Source organism: Pleurodeles waltl, chromosome 4_1, assembly GCF_031143425.1.
Source record: "Pleurodeles waltl isolate 20211129_DDA chromosome 4_1, aPleWal1.hap1.20221129, whole genome shotgun sequence".
Classification (NCBI taxonomy): Eukaryota; Metazoa; Chordata; class Amphibia; order Caudata; family Salamandridae; genus Pleurodeles; species Pleurodeles waltl.
Genome location: NC_090442.1, coordinates 538,750,520 through 538,771,516, shown reverse-complemented (window position 1 = coordinate 538,771,516; position 20,997 = coordinate 538,750,520). Strand labels below are relative to the sequence as shown.

The window sequence follows — 20,997 nt, the reverse complement described above, 5'->3', positions numbered from 1 at the left end:
CTTTGAGAATTATATTCAGATGCGATCAAAACGGAGACCATGAAAAGAATTAACAAGATGTCCTGGACATGCTAAGGAATTATTTTGTGGTGTAGAAAGTTGGAGGTATTTGGGGGTACTGATTTAGGTTGGAAGAGTTTGGAGTCTGATGTTTTTGGCACCCCTCATCTGTTTTTGTGTTTTTTAGATCGACCCTGCAAGTGCTTTGACCTGTTGTAAGTAGTGTGGGCTTTTAACCACACCCCCCTCATACCCATCACTTTAACTCATTCTTGGGATTGACTTTCAAAAATCACTTGATGACATTGATAATTGCTTTACGTTGCTCCCGCGTTGAGGCTGCTTTTGTCACGTCTTGCAGACTGCCTCTCTTACATGGATTATTGCATGATTGCCAATATACTTCAGCATGGGAGAATTATTTATTTTGTCTGTCCCCTTCGTGCTGCATGGCGGCCATGGCGCTCACAGCGCAAACAGACAGAACAGCGTGAAATTGATAGGTGGTATTAGAGGGCTGGTCATATTGTTCAAAGTTACCTAATTAGTTATTTCTTGTGGCTCTCCCCTTAAAACACTTGAAATTGGTGCTGCAGATAGAGGAAGAAGGTACATGGAAGTGCTTTGGTTATGTGCAGGGCCACTGGAATTATATGGCAGGAAAAGACGAAATTATGAGGCAGGGTTGACCAATTTATGTGGCAAGAAAAGTCCAGTTATGAATTTACAATGCCAATAGCTTTAGCTCAAGCAAATGCGAGACCTATTGTATTGCAAATGCTTGTTTTATTTACAAAAACTATCAGATGGTTTTCATGACAAATTGCCTCTGACCTTTTGACCTAGATCGAGTTGTAATAAAATCATATGTAAAATACCTTAAACTGGTGGCAGTCTTGAAGAGAGTGATGTTCCCGGCAGTGGGAATGATATTTTTCACTGCATGTGGGAAACCTACATATGTGTTTACTTGCCCAAGCAACATATCAAGGCTGTTGGAAATCCAGTCATTAAAGAGGGTGGAGTCCATCTGGTAATCCCTCACAAAATCTTTTTTATTCCTGATTAGCAGATTAACCCATTCTTCCACATTAAGGCTATGCCATTTCCTTACCTTCCTATTTATAGGCAGATGAAAACCTAGATCATTGGGCAGCTTGATTTTTAATGTGATTAGAAAATGATCAGACTATGCTACAGGAGCGGGAGCCAGAGCGCTCAACGAAGAAAGATTGCTAAGTACCAAATCTATTGTATGTCCTCTCTCCTGTGTTGGACTAAAAATTAATTGATGTAGTCCTAACGCTTCCAGATCATTCACCAGACACTTAGCTGTAGTCTGTTCTAAATTGTCCACTTGGATATTGAAATCTCCTAACACTGTTAAATTAGGTTTCATACACATTAATTCCGCTATCTGATCCGGTAAAATGTTAAGGAATTCTTCATAGGGCCCTGGTGGCCGATACAAAAAGACTCCCGTGAATGTGAAAGTCAGGCTGAAAGCTAAAGAAAAACTCATAACTTCACACCCTAATAGGTCCAAAGGGGAGCAACTAAAAAGAAAGCCTTGTTTAAAGATGACTGCTATACCCCCTCCTTTACCCTTTGCTCTATCTAATCTTGCAATAACATGCCCTTTAGGTAAAGCGAGTGCTAACTCCGGACCAGAGCCCTCATGGAGCCAAGTTTCCATAAGAAAGAGGGCAGCCGGTGACCGCTCGCTCAAAAGAAGATTTATATCTAACTTATGTGCAGGCAGGGAGTGGCAATTTATCAACTGAAGAACCAAGCTTTGTTTAAGTTGCCATATATCAGAACATCTTGGTTCCTGCAGAGTCCATTCGCAAGAGGGACAGGTCCAGGTCCCCACTGCTAAATTGGGACAGAGACATCCTTCCCCCGGGCTGTTCATAATATCCCTAAGTTCCCCTGAGGTGTACGAGATATGAGAACTCACCATCTTCTCAAGATGTTAAGGGGGTGGCCCCCAGCCCCATCCAGGCGCGGACAGGCGCAGACGGGCTTGCCTTTGGCGCGCTGACGGCGCGTCCGCCGTGCAGACGCCGGGTCCGGTTTTAGCTTGTCCAGGCTGCGGTCAGCTAGCCCGCCAACCACCCAAGATGGCGGACCCCCAGTAGATCCGCTCGTGAGTGGGAAAAATGGCTGCTCCCCTCACTGAAAAAGACCAGCTTAAAAACTCTAATATCTAAAATTCTTTAAAACGTCAAAAATGAAGGCTGACCCAAAAACACAGCGGGTCCAGCCAAAAGTAAGCACTGCCCTCTAAGTCCTCACAATAATACTTATTTCGATTTGAAACCTCTCCCCCCTTTCGGCCCTTAAGCATTTTCAAAAAACATTAAAATCCCAATTTCCCACCACAACACACAAAGAGAGTACAAAATTCATCCAACTTGCTTATTTTATCACTCCGATCAACTGCGCGGATGCCGGGTCCGGTTTTAGCTCGTCTGGGTTGCAGTTGCAAATTGGTTATTTGCTACATCTGGCCCTAAGTCCTCACAATAATACTTATTTCGATTTGAGACCTCTCCCCCCCTTTCGGCCCTTAAGCATTTTCAAAAACCATTAAATCCCAATTTCCCACCACTACACACAAAGAAAATACAAAATTCATCCAACTTGCTTATTTTATCACTCCAATCAAGTGCGCGGACGCCGGGTCCGGTTTTAGCTCATCTGGGTTGTGATCAGCTAGACCGTCAACCACCCAAGATGGCGGACCCCCAATAGGCCGCTTGTGAGTGGGAAAAATGGCTGCTCCCCTCACTGAAAAAGACCAGCTTAAAAACTCTAATATCTAAAATTCTTTAAAAAGTTAAAAATGAAGGCTGACCCAAAAACACAGCGGGTCCAGCCAAAAGTAAGCACTGCCCTCTAAGTCCTCACAATAATACTTATTTCGATTTAAGACCTCTCGCCCCTTTCGGCCCTTAAGCGTTTTCAAAAACCATTAAAATCCCATTTTCCCACCACAACACACAAAGAAAGTAAAAAATTCGTCCAACTTGCTTATTTTATCACTCCAATCAACTGCGCGGATGCCGGGTCCGGTTTTAGCTCATCTGGGTTGCGGTCAGCTAGACCGTCAACCACCCAAGATGGCAGACCCCCAATAGGCCGCTTGTGAGTGGGAAATATGGCTGCTCCCCTCACTGAAAAAGACCAGCTTAAAATCTCTAATATCTAAAATTCTTTAAAAAGTTAAAAATGAAGGCTGAGCCAAAAACACAGTGGGTCCGGCCAAAAGTAAGCTCTGCCCTCTAAGTCCTCACAATAATACTTACTTTGATTTGAGACCTCTCCCCCCTTTCGGCCCTTAAGCGTTTTCAAAAACCATTAAAATCTCAATTTCCCACCTCAACACACAAAGAAAGTACAAAATTCGTCCAACTTGCTTATTTTATCACTCTGATCAACTGCGCGGGTGCAGGGTCCGGTTTTAGCTCGTCTGGTTTGCGGTCAGCTAGACCGTCAACCACCCAAGATGGCGGACCCCCAATAGGCCGCTTGTGAGTGGGAAATATGGCTGCTCCCCTCACTGAAAAAGACCAGCTTAAAAACTCTAATATCTAAAATTCTTTAAAAAGTTAAAAATGAAGGCTGACCCAAAAATACAGCGGGTCCAGCCAAAAGTAAGCACTGCCTTCTAAGTCCTCACAATAATACTTATTTCCATTTGAGACCTCTTGCCCCTTTCGGCCCTTGAGCGTTTTCAAAAACCACTAAAATCCCAATTTCCCACCACAACACACAAAGAAAGTACAAAATTCGTCCAACTTGCATATTTTATCACTCCAATCAACTGCGCGGACGCCGGGTCTGGTTTTAGCTCGTCTCGGTTACGGTCAGCTAGACCGTCAGCCACCCAAGATGGCGGACCCCCAATAGGCTGCTCGTGAGTGGGAAAAATGTCTGCTCCCCTCACTGAAAAAGACCAGCTTAAAAACTCTAATATCTAAAATTCTTTAAAAAGTTAAAAATGAAGGCTGGCCCAATAACACAGCGGGTCCAGCCAAAAGTAAGCACTGCCCTCTAAGTCCTCACAATAATACTTATTTCAATTTGAGACCTCTTGCCCCTTTCGGCCCTTAAGCGTTTTAAAAAAACCATTAAAATTCCAATTTCCCACCACAACACACAAAGAAAGTACAAAATTCGTCCAACTTGCTTATTTTATCACTCCGATCAACTGCGCGGATGCCGGGTCCGGTTTTAGCTCATCTGGGTTGCGGTCAGCTAGACCGTCAACCACCCAAGATGGCGGACCCCCAATAGGCCGCTTGTGAGTGGGAAATATGGCTGCTCTCCTCACTGAAAAAAGACAAGCTTAGAAACTCAAATATCTAAAATTCTTTAAAAAAGTTAAAAATGAAGGCTGACCCAAAAACACAGCGGGTCTAGCCAAAAGTAAGCACTGCCCTCTAAGTCCTCACAATAATACTTATTTCGATTTGAGACCTCTCGCCCCTTTCGGCCCTTAAGCGTTTTCAAAAACCATTAAAATCCCAATTTCCCACCACAACACACAAAGAAAGTACAAAATTCGTCCAACTTGCTTATTTTATCACTCCGATCAACTGCAGGGATGCCGGGTCTGGTTTTAGCTCATCTGGGTTGCGGTCAGCTAGACCGTCAACCACCCAAGATGGCAGACCCCCAATAGGCCGCTTGTGAGTGGGAAATATGGCTGCTCCCCTCACTGAAAAAGACCAGCTTAAAAACTCTAATATCTAAAATTCTTTAAAAAGTTAAAAATGAAGGCTGAGCCAAAAACACAGTGGGTCCGGCCAAAAGTAAGCTCTGCCCTCTAAGTCCTCACAATAATACTTATTTTGATTTGAGACCTCTCCCCCCTTTCGGCCCTTAAGCGTTTTCAAAAACCATTAAAATCTCAATTTCCCACCTCAACACACAAAGAAAGTACAAAATTCGTCCAACTTGCATATTTTATCACTCTGATCAACTGCGTGGGTGCCAGGTCCGGTTTTAGCTCGTCTGGTTTGCGGTCAGCTAGACCGTCAACCACCCAAGATGTCGGACCCCCAATAGGCCGCTTGTGAGTGGGAAATATGGCTGCTCCCCTCACTGAAAAAGACCAGCTTAAAAACTCTAATATCTAAAATTCTTTAAAAAGTTAAAAATGAAGGCTGACCCAAAAACACAGCGGGTCCAGCCAAAAGTAAGCACTGCCCTCTAAGTCCTCACAATAATACTTATTTCGATTTGAGACCTCTTGCCCCTTTCGGCCCTTAAGCGTTTTCAAAAACCATTAAAATCCCAATTTCCCACCACAACACACAAAGAAAGTACAAAATTCGTCCAACTTGCATATTTTATCACTCCAATCAACTGCGCGGACGCCGGGTCTGGTTTTAGCTCGTCTCGGTTATGGTCAGCTAGACCGTCAGCCACCCAAGATGGCGGACCCCCAATAGGCTGCTCATGAGTGGGAAAAATGGCTCCTCCCCTCACTGAAAAAGACCAGCTTAAAAACTCCAATATCTAAAATTCTTTAAAAAGTTAAAAATGAAGGCTGGCCCAAAAGCACAGCGGGTCCAGCCAAAAGTAAGCACTGCCCTCTAAGTCCTCACAATAATACTTATTTCGATTTGAGACCTCTTGCCCCTTTCGGCCCTTAAGCGTTTAAAAAACCCATTAAAATTCCAATTTCCCACCACAACACACAAAGAAAGTACAAAATTCGTCCAACTTGCTTATTTTATCACTCCGATCAACTGCGCGGATGCCGGGTCCGGTTTTAGCTCATCTGGGTTGCGGTCAGCTAGACCGTCAACCACCCAAGATGGCGGACCCCCAATAGGCCGCTTGTGAGTGGGAAATATGGCTGCTCCCCTCACTGAAAAAGACCAGCTTAAAAACTCTAATATCTAAAATTCTTTAAAAAGTTAAAAATGAAGGCTGACCCAAAAACACAGCGGGTCCAGCCAAAAGTAAGCTCTGCCCTCTAAGTCCTCACAATAATACTTATTTCGATTTGAGACCTCTCGCCCCTTTCGGCCCTTAAGCGTTTTCAAAAACCATTAAAATCCCAATTTCCCACCACAACACACAAAGAAAGTACAAAATTCGTCCAACTTGCTTATTTTATCACTCCGATCAACTGCAGGGATGCCAGGTCTGGTTTTAGTACGTCGGGGCTGCGGTCAGCTAGACCGTCAACCACCCAAGATGGCGGACCCCCAATAGGCCGCTCGTGAGTGGGAAAAATGGCTGCTCTCCTCACTGAAAAAGACAAGCTTAAAAACTCAAATATCTAAAATTCTTTAAAGAAGTTAAAAATGAAGGCTGACCCAAAAACACAGCGGGTCTAGCCAAAAGTAAGGACTGCCCTCTAAGTCCTCACAATAATACTTATTTCGATTTGAGACCTCTCGCCCCTTTCGGCCCTTAAGTGTTTTCAAAAACCATTAAAATCCCAATTTCCCACCACAACACAGAAAGAAAGTACAAAATACGTCCAACTTGCTTATTTTATCACTCCGATCAACTGCGCGGATGCCGGGTCCGGTTTTAGCTCATCTGGGTTGCGGTCAGCTAGACCGTCAACCACCCAAGATGGCGGACCCCCAATAGGCCGCTTGTGAGTGGGAAATATGGCTGCTCCCCTCACTGAAAAAGACCAGCTTAAAAACTCTAATATCTAAAATTCTTTAAAAAGTTAAAAATGAACGCCGACCCAAAAACACAGCGGGTCCAGCCAAAAGTAAGCTCTGCCCTCTAAGTCCTCACAATAATACTTATTTTGATATGAGACCTCTCCCGCCTTTCGGCCCTTAAGCGTTTTGAAAAACCATTAAAATCTCAATTTCCCACCACAACACACAAAGAAAGTACAAAATTCGTCCAACTTGCATATTTTATCACTCCAATCAACTGCGCGGACGCCGGGTCCGGTTTTAGCTCGTCTGGGTTGTGGTCAGCTAGACCGTCAGCCACCCAAGATGGTGGACCCCCAATAGGCCGCTCGTGAGTGGGAAAAATGGCTGCTCTCCTCACTGAAAAAGACCAGCTTTAAAAACTCTAATATCTAAAATTCTTTAAAAAGTTAAAAATGAAGGCTGACCCAAAAACACAGCGGGTCCAGCCAAAAGTAAGCACTGCCCTCTAAGTCCTCACAATAATACTTATTTCGATTTGAGACCTCTCGCCCCTTTCGGCCCTTAAGCGTTTTCAAAAACCATTAAAATCCCAATTTCCCACCACAACACACAAAGAAAGTACAAAATTCGTCCAACTTGCTTATTTTATCACTCTGATCAACTGCATGAATGCCAGGTCTGGTTTTAGGTCGTCGGGGTTGCGGTCAGCTAGACCGTCAACCACCCAACATGGCGGACCCCCAAGAGGCCGCTCGTGAGTGGGAAAAATGGCTGCTCCCCTCACTGAAAAAGACGAGCTTAAAAACTCTAATATCTAAAATTCTTTAAAAAGTTTCAAATGAAGGCTGACCTAAAAACACAGCCGGTCCAGCCAAAAGTAAGCACTGCCCTCTAAGTCCTCACAATAATACTTATTTCGATTTGAGACCTCTCGCCCCTTTCGGCCCTTAAGCGTTTTCAAAAACCATTAAAATCTCAATTTCCCACCACAACACACAAAGAAAGTACAAAATTCGTCCAACTTGCATATTTTATCACTCCAATCAACTGCGCGGACGCCGGGTCCGGTTTTAGCTTGTCTGGGTTGCGGTCAGCTAGACCGTCAGCCACCCAAGATGGCAGACCCCCAATAGGCTGCTCGTGAGTGGGAAAAATGGCTGCTCCCCTCACTGAAAAAGACGAGCTTAAAAACTCTAATATCTAAAATTCTTTAAAAAGTAAAAAATGAAGGCTGATCCAAAAACACAGCGGGTCTAGCCAAAAGTAAGCACTGCCCTCTAAATCCTCACAATAATACTTATTTCGATTTGCGACCTCTCGCCCCTTTCGGCCCTTAAGCGTTTTCAAAAACCATTACAATCCCAATTTTCTACCACAACACACAAAGAAAGTACAAAATTCGTCCAACTTGCTTATTTTATCACTCTGATCAACTGCGTGGATGCCGGGTCTGGTTTTAGCTCGTCTGGGTTGCTGTCAGCTAGACCGTCAACCACCCAAGATGGCGGACCCCCAATAGGCCTCTCGTGAGTGGGAAAAATGGCTGCTCTCCTCACTGAAAAAGACGAGCTTAAAAACATTAATATCTAAAATTCTTTAAAAAGTTAAAAAGGAAGGCTGACCCAAAAACACAGCGGGTCCAGCCAAAAGTAAGCACTGCCCTCTAAGTCCTCACAATAATACTTATTTCGATTTGAGACCTCTCGCCCCTTTCGGTCCTTAAGCATTTTCAAAAACCATTAAAATCCCAATTTCCCACCGCAACACACAAAGAAAGTACAAAGTTCATCCAACTTGCTTATTTTATCACTCCAATCAAGTGCGCGGACGCCGGGTCTGGTTTTAGCTCATCTGGGTTGTGATCAGCTAGACCGTCAACCACCCAAGATGGCGGACCCCAATAGGCCGCTCGTCAGTGGGAAAAATGGCTGCTCCCCTCACTGAAAAAGACCAGCTTAAAAACTCTAATATCTAAAATTCTTTAAAAAGTTAAAAATGAAGGCTGACCCAAAAACACAGCGGGTCCAACCAAAAGTAAGCACTGCCCTCTAAGTCCTCACAATAATACTTATTTCGATTTGAGACCTCTTCCCCCTTTCGGCCCTTAAGCGTTTTCAAAAAACATTATAATCCCAATTTACCACCACAACACACAAAGAAAGTACAACATTCGTCCAACTTGCTTATTTTATCACTCCGATCATTCCACGTCGGCTGCGTTCGAATGGTAAATAAAAAAGGCTAAAATGACCACACTTTTTTTCAGAAGACATGTGCACTCATTGGCAGCCACCCACACTTTTCTCGCGAGACGTGTGCACGCATTGGCAGCCATCTTGAATTGGCTTTTCTTTACTAGAAAATTAATTCCACAATAGTCACACAAGCATTCTATGCATGCACTCCATGCATGCTAATTCATTATGATACATGCATTGTGAAATTCTGGTGCCAATAGCTTTTTCATTAACTGCTGAGACCTATTGGCTTAGTATTAGATTCGTTCCTCCTATGTCCCTAATAGCAGCCCAGACCTCCCCCCTCACCACTTTTCGATACTGATGGCACATTTCTGTAATGGTTTTTCTTCCCCTTTCCCATGCTTTCAACCCTTGCAATGCTTAAAAGTAGAAAATTCTTATCCCAATGACTAAACTAACTTGTCTTCTGACTAATTAAAATTCCAGTGTGGCTAGGTCACAGATATGAAAGAACATGGTCACTCAGGGTAAAGAGGGATGTGGGCTGCAGGGTGAGGCACTGTATGAATGACAATCCCTGCCTGCACTGACCGCAGTGTAGGGAGATATGAACCACATAAAGAGTGTCCACAGGTGCCTGAGAAAAACATGAACGCCTCTGACATGTACTTACGGCTTATGCTAAAGAGTGGTTTCAAGACATTAAGGTTCAAAATGCCCGTCTTATTGGAAGGATATGGTCTGAATAACCTTTGAGAGAGAAAAGGCTAAGGCATGCAAATCAACTCCATGATTCCTGCAGAATTGGGACAAAGTGTGATTGTGATATATGCTAGCTAGTTTCACTGTGGTTAATCTGATCAAGTACCTAAAAGGGGACAGGAGAGCCATGCATTTATCAGTGGAACATTGGGACAATTTGGGGCTTAAATCTGGAAACATATATTTGAGAACAGTTCGAAGACCACTTGTGTGATTTATCCTGGGATGTAACATAAACGAGATAGACTCCAATGAAAAGCATTCAGCCCCTGACCAGCGAGAATTTGATCAGTATCATCCATTCTCAGAATCCTTCATCCTAAGAATGAGGACGGATGTATGTTTTCATGTACACTAGCAAATGCCCACAGTCTCCTCTTTCTGAAAAATAAATTGCCAAGGAGTTTCTAGATAATTACGAGGCCATCACACACCTCCTGTTCATGGATAAGATACCCAAATGAGCAGCAGCATCACAGCTACAAGATCAGATCAACGCTCAAGCTCATGAGGGCTGCTATCATTAGCTTTAGAAAATAAACAAAACAGCTGGCTCTGGGCTTGCAAAATCATATAGCCATACCAATACATTCTCTTTTTGTCACCAGTAGTGAAAAAACCATTATCCATGAGCATTGTCCAAAGTGATTATGCATCTGTTGGTGGCACATATGATATGGTATTTTTTCTAGGATTTTTATTTTAGAAAGCATTTCTCCCATTTATGGAATCAGAAACTGATTTTAATAACGATTTTCCCTTAGTATTTTGATAGAGACTTTTTCAAAGAAAAATCTTCTTGACAGGGGCATCTTGCAAGGCCTGGCAGACTCGTGAATATGCAAGTAGTGGCCTCATTACTGCCTGGAAATTTTGTAATGTCTTTATCTGTGGGAGGAGACATTCATAATCCAGTTTATACACCAACGTACCCAGAACCGCAGGATGGCGATGGACACTTTCTGAAAGGGATTACTGTAAAGATGTTTTCCACACATTTGAGTTTGAAATACAAGGGTCATATGCACAAAAATGGCTGGGTGCAATGACGTTTTTGCTTTGGACAGCTTCCATCCTCTCTCTTTCCTGCGGAAGGGACGCTCATAGCTGTAACACATCAAAGGGTATTTTCGCAAATGGATACAAACTGCCCTCCTCATAAATATTAATGAGGCAAGAATCGGATGGTGACGCCTTCAGAAAAACAGCAAATGCTGTGTTTGAGGCGTGCATGGGTCAGCACAGCGTACGTCAACCCCCGCATTCCTATTTACGACTCCGCCTTAAAGGGACAGGAGTCACAGCGGAATAAACAGCCCTCGTCATACAAACGCGCCTTTTTTTTTTAAATTAAAAAAATATTTTAGTTATTACCACTTTTATCATTTCGCTTCTCAACATCTCCTTCTAAATATGCTACTGTAACTATTGAGAATGTGGAGAGGAAGTTATTTGTAGGTTTATTAAGGTCTACAAAGTGCACACGCACCATAATGTAGGTGTCTGCAAATGTTCATACCATAAACACCAGCACTAATTTCTGTAACAACTACAATAAATCCTTTATTGCAGCAAGTCAAGGAGGTAATCACATATTTCCTTTTATCACTTGAGGAATTCTGTTTAATTACCGTTCATCAGTGCACCTTTTTTCCACATAGAGGAGAAGGGGAAACAGATGTAGGATGTCTTCTTTTGCCACCCAATGCGCCAATCTATTAATCGACCATAAACTTTAAAGTGTAGCAGAATCCCTGTTCCCTTACAGTGGACTTTTCATGGTCATCCTCTTCTCTAAATGCCTCCACTGCAAATCATTACTATGCAAACATCTGTGTTACTGTTGTTCAACCATTGTCAGAGGTTTGTAACCAACGATGCACGTTTTGCTGTTTGCAGTCGTCTCTACTTATGATGATAATGGGAGAACTGGAACCTTCTGCAGGTAAAATCAAGCACAGTGGCAGGATCTCATTTTCCCCTCAAGTCTCCTGGATTATGCCTGGAACTATCAAGGAGAACGTCATCTTTGGTGTTTCCTACGATGAATACCGATACAAGAGTGTCATCAAAGCCTGCCAACTGGAAGAGGTGAGTATTGCACCAAATATGCACCCCAGTGCTATTTTCCCGAACGTCTGTCACATAAATGTCTGATTTGCAAGTAAATGCAGTATGATAAACAATCATATATTGCGTACTAGAAGAAACTTCAGTTCTTTATCTTTTTTGTACTTAACTATGTGTAAAATACACTACCAGTTGTGCTAAATATGTTAAACATAAACAACGGTTGATGGACGGAATACGGAACAAATCAAATATTCACCCCCAGTCACAGATCTTTGTTTAATCCATTAGTTAATATGTTAAGCATGACATACATGAATTGTCATAATTTTGTGTTTTGGGCTAAAAACTGGAAAACACATTTCATACCATGAAGTAGGTCAGACCTCTCTAGAACAAACTGAGCTAAAGGGTCAAACCCGGGTGTCTTTCATAGAAAGTAATATATGTAAACATCAAAGCATGACATTAAGACATCAGGCTCCCACCCCAAGCAGAAGAAATAAAGTGCGAAGGACTTCTGAACTGAGAAAAACACTGGCAATAATTATGAAGGTGTACTAATGCACCTATATCTAATTCTATATATTAATTAAATGGTTGGCACAGCTGGGCCTATTCAGTCTACTTTTTGTTGTACGTTTAAAAGTACTCCAATAGTACTACTCGCTATTTTTCTATATAGAGAACATCACCCTGTGTAGAGCCCCACAGAGATGCACCTACCTTTTAGTAGCAAATGTGGGAGGAACAGAAGGGAGAGGCTGGAAAATGGGAATATCTTTTAATAAATGTGAGGGGATCTGAGAGGAGTAAGAAGGGATTAAGTGAGGGATTTAGGGAGAGAGTTGCACTGATGCACAACATAGTAAACTCATTCCTATTCACAAACTGCACAGCTAAAAAGGACCCAAAACATTAGAAAATGTACTCTAGCTCAGTCAGGAGTAACCCCAGCACCACACAAGGCCAACCACTGGTACTGAAACACCCTCCTGTAGAAAATAATGGAGGCAGGGTCTTAAAATAACATGCCATAGGAAATAAAATGTTGAAAAATAGTTAACCTGCATGTTTTAAAATCTTATATAGATGTAATTACCTTTTCAAAAATATTTACAACTTAAAAGAATTAATATTTTATTTTAAAATATTTGAATTACTTTTTAAATAAAAAAATAAATGCAATTTTATTTTGATTTTTCCGAAAATAAATTAATTCTTTACACACGTTTTTGCTGCATATTGAATAAATATTGTTAATCTACTTTTTATATTTAAATACTTAAATATTTAAATATTTAATTCTAAGTTTAAAGGTAATAAGGTGCTGCAAAGCATGAGGCTGAAGGTGGCAGAACAAGGATTTCAGTACACACAATAACAAATCTGGGGAGTTGGTGCACAATGTCATGGCAGATTTCAATGAGTAGAGCACAGCTGAGAGCATAGCACAAGACCACATGATGCTCGGGTGGCACAACACAATACAAAAAAGGTGATGTGTGCAAGAATGGTAGCACATGCATCTTCATTGGTATTACATTTAACAGTTGTGCTGTTACATTCAATCGTCTTGGCTCATTAGTATATCAGTGATATAATCATAGATTATGTATAATAATATTAAAAAAACCTTAACCAATTTGAACAAATGTTAAACCATGTAAGTCCCCATTTTTAAAATCGTCCCATCATAGTTTACCAAGAAACATCTACAGAGCTATAAAAAGTTTAAACATAGGATTGCGTAAAAATATTAGGCTTCTAGTTCAAGGAGAAACAGCTTTATTTCTCCTTTTTACATCCTTTTTATGTGTTAGACTTTTCGCATTACACACAGGAAATTGAAAATGCCTTAAATGAAGGTTTCTCCTCCTGCACCAAAACAATTCTGCTCGTAGCGCAGGCACTTTACACCATGGTGCAAGGGTCCTCCATTGGTGCTTGGCAGCACACAGTGTCTCAGTGCAAGGAGGCAGCATAAATGTGTTATATCCTTGTCTATACAGCACATTTCTGATGTCTGCCTTGCAGGCAACGCAGCACAGCAAGTTGCCTTGCTATGCTGCTTGAAAGGTTAGTTAATTTGTCTTCTAGTCTCCACCTAAAACTTCAAGTTAAGTGGACGTTGCTACATATTCAGCCCAGAATGCCAAGTAGTTCTGTTCTTAATCTCAACAAACTGCACTAAAGTTCTCGACACCACCAAGCAGGACATGGGCCTCATTGGTTCGACACTCTTTCAAATGTGTCACTCACTAAGTTGTAACTATGCAGCAAGGTGAAAACTGAGTTTACCACAGATCCCTGAGGTGAATTCTGCTGAGGTGTGGCACCAAAGAATCATGAAATTCCACAAACAGGTTATGGGAGATAGACATGTGATGGGTCTCTCTATTAGTTTGAAGAAGACCCACCCGGAAGGTCAAGAGTTTCATGAGCAGGTTTTGGGATCTGTACCTAAGAAGGCTTTTACCACCAATTCAAAGTGGACCCACCCGGCAGGCATTGAGATACTTCATTTTTGCATACCCACAATCCTCTGGCATCTGCCTCTCACCTCTTAGAACCAAGAGCTGACATTGCTGGCATAAGATGGTCCAGTGCTAAAGTCTATTTTACTAAGTCCACTTTCTGTGCTAAAATGAAATCTATGTGTGATGTTAGGGGACTCAAGAACACTCTAATAATTCTGCTTGGTCCTACACTTTAAAGGTGTATTACTCATGAACATTTATGTTAACATATGAGTCTATCTGTTATCAGATAACATTTCAAATTTGATTTAAAAGCCATTTGTAGAATGCTACTTAGTTTTAAAACTTAAACATTAGCTTACAGCTTAGTGTTCAATATTGATTCTAAATTGTTTATCTTTATTACTCAGTTAACTTTTGAATAGTTGTAACACTATTTTCTCATTAGCAGACGTTATCAAGACAACTTTATCAAAAATGCAAAGTGCCATAGATATGACTCAAAAGTTACACTCTCTGGTTCATTTTCTAGTCTAGAGGTGTTGTCTTGTAGCATACTCAATACAAGTTAGGCTGATTTTTTTTTTGTTATTTTACGACTGAGCGTGTTTAATGAAAAACACTGATATCACATTGCACAGGTGAGCTGTTTCTGGTAGTGTCTGCTGACAACAATATTTCTCTAAACACTAATTAGTTTGAATAATTGGTGCAAGTTTTACCCAGTGACTATTGAGACCTGTATTTTATTCAAGCTATTGACTTGTATTAGAACCAAACCTACTTTTCTTCTACTTTCCAATACAAACATATGAATGACAATAGGACACTTTAAAAGTTGAGGTTATTGGGAAATAGTGACTCATCTTTCTTCAATGATGCTGATTTTCTCCATGCAGTGTTGCCTCAAAGTAACATGCATATTTAAGTTTGATTGCCCATTATTGACTCTTAGCTGTTCCTTTGTTTAAGGTAATAATTACATGTTGTGTCCTGTGAGGTGTAAAACATCAAAGCAATTATATGTGTCCACTTGCTGCACAAATGTCCACTTCTGCTAAGAATAGCAGCATAGTATGATTTCACAAACAGAGTATGGGGGGTAGACCTGATGGGTCTCTCTATCAGTTTCAAGTAGATCCACCAGGAAGGTCAAGAGTTTCATGAGCAGGTTTTCGGAGTTGGACCTAAGAAAGCACTTACCACCAGTTCAAAGTAGACCCACCAGGCAGGCATTGAATTACTTCATTATTGCATAGGCATAAGCCTCTGGCATCCATCTCTTACTTCTTAGAAACGAGAGCTGACATTGCTGGCATAAGATGGTCCAGTGCTGAAGTCTGTTTTACTAAGTCCACTCTCTGTGTTAAAATGTAATCTATGTGTGATGTTAAGGGACTCAAGAACACTTCGAAAATTCTGCCTGGTCCTACACTTTAAGGGCGTATTACTCATGTACATTTATGTTAACATATGAGTCTATCTGTTATCAGACAACATTTCTAATTTGATTTAAAAGCCATTTGTAGAATGCTATGCTTAACCCCTGGTTAATTTTCCAGTTTAGTGGTGATGTCTTGCAGCATACTCGATGCAAGTTAGTCTGATTTAAAAACAAATATTTTACAATTGAGCATGTTTAATGATAAACACTGATATCATACTGCACAGATGAGCTGTTTCTTGTAGTGTCTGCAGACAATAATATTTCTCTAAACAGTAATCAGTTTGAATAATTGGTGCAAGTTTTACCCAATGACTATTGAGACCTGTATTTTGTCCAAGCTATTGAGTTGTTGTATTAGACCCAAACCTACTTTTCTTCTACTTTCCAATACAAACATATTAATGCCAATAAGACACTTTAAAAGTTGGGATTATTGGATAATAGTGACTCCCCTTTCTTCAGTGATGCTGATTTCCTCCACACAGTGGTATTTCACAGCAACACGCATATTTAAGTTTGATTGACCATTATTGATCCTTAGCTGTTCCTTTGTTCGAGGTAACAATTACATGATGTATCTCATGAGGTGTAAAACATCAAAGCAATTATATGTGTCTACCTTCTACATAAATGCCCACTTCTGCTAAGAATAGCAGCAGGGTATGAGGGGGAAAACACAAATTCAACAGAAGTGGAAAGAAGCTTATGACCTGGAGAACCGTAAGATTGCGGAATATGCTAAAATGTGTGAAAAAAGAGGTTATTAATTTGGATGGGGTAGTCCACTAACTTAATGATACTTTTTTTGTCAGGTCAGAACCCAGTTCTGAGAAAATCTCTGCTTAACCTCTGGTAGCTAAGGCACAAGCAGCAGGGACCCCATGCTATGTGCTAAATTCAAAAGGTACCAACAACTGTAAAGCAAACAACCCAAAAGAATAAACTTCCCTAACAAATATAGAAACGTAGAGAACAAATGAATGAGCAGAAAGACACTAGGATAATTAAAATAGGTTAGGGGGAGCTGGCGATATTACATTTTGTTGGTTTGAGGCAAAAAGTACCTAGAAAATGTCAAGCACTATAATCAAACAACACCTTTTTGTGTACTGGGACATAGACACAATTTTAAACTGATGATGATGGAGTAACAGTTAGATACACCATGCAGAAAGTCCCAATCAAAGGTTACCTTCAGATTGTGTGGGGTATTCGAGGAGGTCAATTCACATCTGAGAATATCTTCTTCAAAATGTACTGCTAGATGTTTACATTTATTAGTTTTGATTATTCACCAGAGTTACTACAAATTGTTGACTTACATATTTCCACCCCCAGAACTCAGGAGGATGTAGTGGATCCTATTTAGTTTTAATGGGAATCAGGAGTTTAGCTTAGCCTCCTGGCTTGCAGGCCTGTGCCCCAGTCACCTAGTGACTTTTACCCTACTTAACTTGCTCTGTTTTAGCACATTTATTTAATTATTTCTTCTAAAATAGCTTCCATGTTTAAATTTAGGAAGATGTTTTGGTTTCACCTTATCAGTGTCATTCTGTGAAAGCGTCACTATCAGTGTGAGAGATAAATGAGATACATAGGTATTTACATCATGTACTTGTCCACTTGCATGTGACAGTAACATAATGTACCTTTCGGGGAGTTGTTTATATATTTGTCACCCCGAGCAAGCCTTCTTATCTATTGTTTGGGAACTTACCTGCGTCAAGGGTCCTACAAGATTTGTATAAATACATTTCACTCAGACAAGATAATCAGAGGGATTCCTACCAGATGCCATCGATGCTATCTACGCTACATGTCGCCTTGATGCAGACTCAGTCTTCGTGTCATCACGGAGTCGGATCTAAAGACCTCATTCCAAGGTAACAAGGGTTGGGGGTGTCTCTCATGGACATGGTACTGGCAGATTAGGTTTAACACATCTAACTCTCTTTAGGTTAGAGATTAGATTCATCATGTTAGGGTATTAGTGCCTATCTCACATCTATTTTACATCTCATGTTATTGCAAGATGGTGGGGGGCTGTGTATTCATCACTCTCGTTTTCACCATTCTGTTTCCTGCATTGTTCATTATCCTAACCATTGTAGCCCATGCAATTTACAGTAGATTGCAGTCTTGTTAATAACATCTATGGAAAACTTCACTGCATCTCTTTCATTGCCTTTGTATGACTGAGACATGTTGCTCATGTCAGAAAAGGGTAATCTTCATTTAACCACGACTCCCCTGAGATGTCGCACTCTTGAGTCCATGCGTAAAGGCTTCCACAAATCACCTTTTACTGTTTGGGTTTTTGGTGAAGTGCTGCTTGTGAGCCGGCAGGGCTGGGCCGACAGTTGTGACTTGTTGTAGGATTGGCCCAATCGCCTACAAACAAAAGTGCTTTCATCCTTAAACCAGCAAACTTGCCTAGAGCAAGAGTTCAACTACGACAAGGTAGGGTCTACTTTACAACTGTAAAGTTAATACTATCTTTTCATACACAGGCAGAGATCGCCACCACCAGGGAGGAGATATCCGCTAAGGAAAAAAATAGCAAAAATATTCTTGATAACTATAAATGTCAATTAATTTTATGTATTTATTTTGAATGCAGAACAAAATAAAACAAAATAGAAAAGAATGCACATTATTAACTTAATTGAGAATTAAATATTTAATTCATTTAAGTAAATTAAACTAATGTTAGTTTTTGAAGGTTTTTTAAAACAAAAGTCCACCTAGGATAAAATATTTGTTTTTATTTATTATATATTAAAATTTAGTAAAAGGTACACATAGAAGTTAATTAAAGCAAAGTCCCTTTTTCATAGTAAAGGTGCATTTATCTTTAAATTATACAGTTACTAAAATATTTTATAGTAGAATACAAATATTTTGTATTTATATATTATTTTATTATTAGATCAAATACATATATTGTAAAAAATGAGATATAAATTAATTTATTTTAACAATATTTTCTACTAGGTGTCATTTGAAGTTCATGCCACCATTATTTTATATGAAGGATATTACAGTTCAGGAGATTGGCCAGTTGGCTTAGCATTGTTGAAAAACCCCAAACCCCCAATCCATGAAAATCCAGGCAGACTGATTTTGCACCTGATCTACAGAGAAAGCAGGGCATTATCATATTTGACTAGATATGGCACTTTCTTGCTCTCTCCCACAACACAGCTCAGCAACTGTGGGTGACAATTTTGGCATGACAATTTTGTAAATCTGAACCATAGCGTTTGTTGGTTGTTCAAACACATGTGATACCCAGAGCCATCAACTGAGTTACTGCTTATAAGATTTTTCATTGTGTACCACCCATGCATTAACTTGTATGGCAAAATCTCATGAACGAAAAATCAATATGAAGGAAGCCTATGAGTTTTTGAAATTTGTCCTAATTAATGAGTTTCGGAATACTGGTTCTTCGAACAACTCCAAATTTAGGCATGCCTACAATCTCATCTGAATCAGAGAGCAATTTGGGAATTGTGTTCTTTGTTGAACACTGACAAACATTTGGAAGCCAAAAATGGAGAGAATAATAACACTATGCTGTGTTTCCACACTTCCTCTGATACAAAGTGTACCCTGCTTGTGTTAGTGAGCCTGTTGCCCATGACAGGAAAGATGTAAAAATGTAGCAAGGAAAGATCAAGATTTTTCCTTTCAAATTCACTCTTTATGATAATAGGGTGGCTGCAGTATTTGGGCCCAAGCTCACCACTACCCAAGGAAACCTACCAAACCCACCAAACCTACACATTCCTGCCAACGAGATACCCTGAGTAGTCGAGGATGATGTGGTGTTTCTGGATACCACTCTATTGTCTTACTAAGAATGCCTGCAAAGTTCAAACTTTGGCTAAAATCACGGATTTTTCTCACATTTGTGTGAGGGAAAGTTCCTGCATTGTGCAGGAAACCACACAACTCATACCATCCTACCATGGCTGATAGGGTTTGGGACTAAACATATCACAGCCGCTTGCATCGTTCTCACTTTGGACATGATAAACCTATTGCAGTGGCTGTTGTGACTGCCCCAGTTCTAACAAATGTGACTTAAATCCAATAAGTGAGATGACCAACCACTTTCTTGCTTGTTTGAAAAGGTGCAAAAACTGCAAGACAGCCAATTTTGTTTCACTATTGTGTGTCAGAAAACTAAGGGACCCACTTGGGGATGACCTACCAATAAGCACTAGCCAGTGTCATGAGGTAGCAGCTTGGCAGAGAAGGATAGTTGCATTAATTCCCCTTCCCTTGACCATACATTTTGAATCACCTGACTCTCAACTTCAAAATGTTGCATGTCAAAGTGGCTTCTTTTAGTTCAATAGCCACTCCCACATTATTCCATCATTTTCCACCACTTCTGATACCATGAGTGCACAATATAAGGCCAAAGCACAAATAAAATTGAGCTTGGATTGAAAAAAAGAGCTCCCCGATAGGGTCTCCAGGACTGCATGCTAGAGGCCTGATTTAGATATTGGCTGGCAGGTTACTCCATCACAGGATGTTCTTAGAGAACACACTCCTCATTGAGATGAATTTGAGGGCACATTTGAGTTGTCCTACCAGGACGTGCAGCTGGTGGAGCATACCTTAAGGGGAAGTCAGACATGCTGGCAAGGATGCATGGAACGCATTGACTTTGCCTAGAGGCAAACTGTGGGCCCCATCCAGTGAGTCAATCTAAATTCCCAAGAGGTACATCCTAAAAGTAGGCCCTTCCAACCTGCGTACATAAAGGGGAATTCCAAGGCCACCAAGGAAATAATGTAGATAATAGACAGTATTCTTAGTCTCTACTAGATCTTTGTTTGCCCACTCCAAGAGTGACTAAAGGTTTTGAAATTGGCACAAGCAAGTGAGCAGCCCATAGGTACACATATAAAAATGGAGAAGTCCTCTTCAAATATGAAATCTATCTGGAAGAAATCAACTGTATGCACAAGCAGAAGCCCAACAGTGTATTCTATGTTCAATTTAGCGATCAGGGCTCTGACTTCTAACTTCGGGAGCTTGATGATTGGTGTGTCTAATATGGTACACTGGACTGTGTACATATTAAAATCTAGCCCCACATTGACACACTAGCCCTCTTAAAAAGATTGTCTCTGGGTCAATGGGCTCCTGCCCATATCTTTCTTTGGGATTAAACCAAGTAGCAAGCACTCTAGTTGATCTTCTCAGGGTTTATGAGAGGATCCTACATTTCTACCATTCCTTCAGAATGTTCTTTTTTTTACAATTGCCAGTGTCTTGAGCACCGACTTTTCATTTTAAAGGGCAATGTTAGTGAGGGGCATCAGATGAAACCCATCCCTAAAACCACAATGCAGAGTGTGCATATCTAT

General features: G+C 40.8%; 1 protein-coding gene across 1 annotated transcript in view; it reads left to right on the top strand.

Moving 5' to 3' along the window:
* CFTR (CF transmembrane conductance regulator) overlaps positions 1 to 20,997 on the top strand; it is a 1,002,572-nt gene that overhangs the window by 501,700 nt on the left and 479,875 nt on the right. The window contains exon 11 of the mRNA XM_069228908.1: positions 11,510 to 11,701. Within this exon, the coding sequence (XP_069085009.1) occupies positions 11,510 to 11,701 (192 nt within the window). The remainder of the gene's footprint in view (positions 1 to 11,509; positions 11,702 to 20,997) is intronic.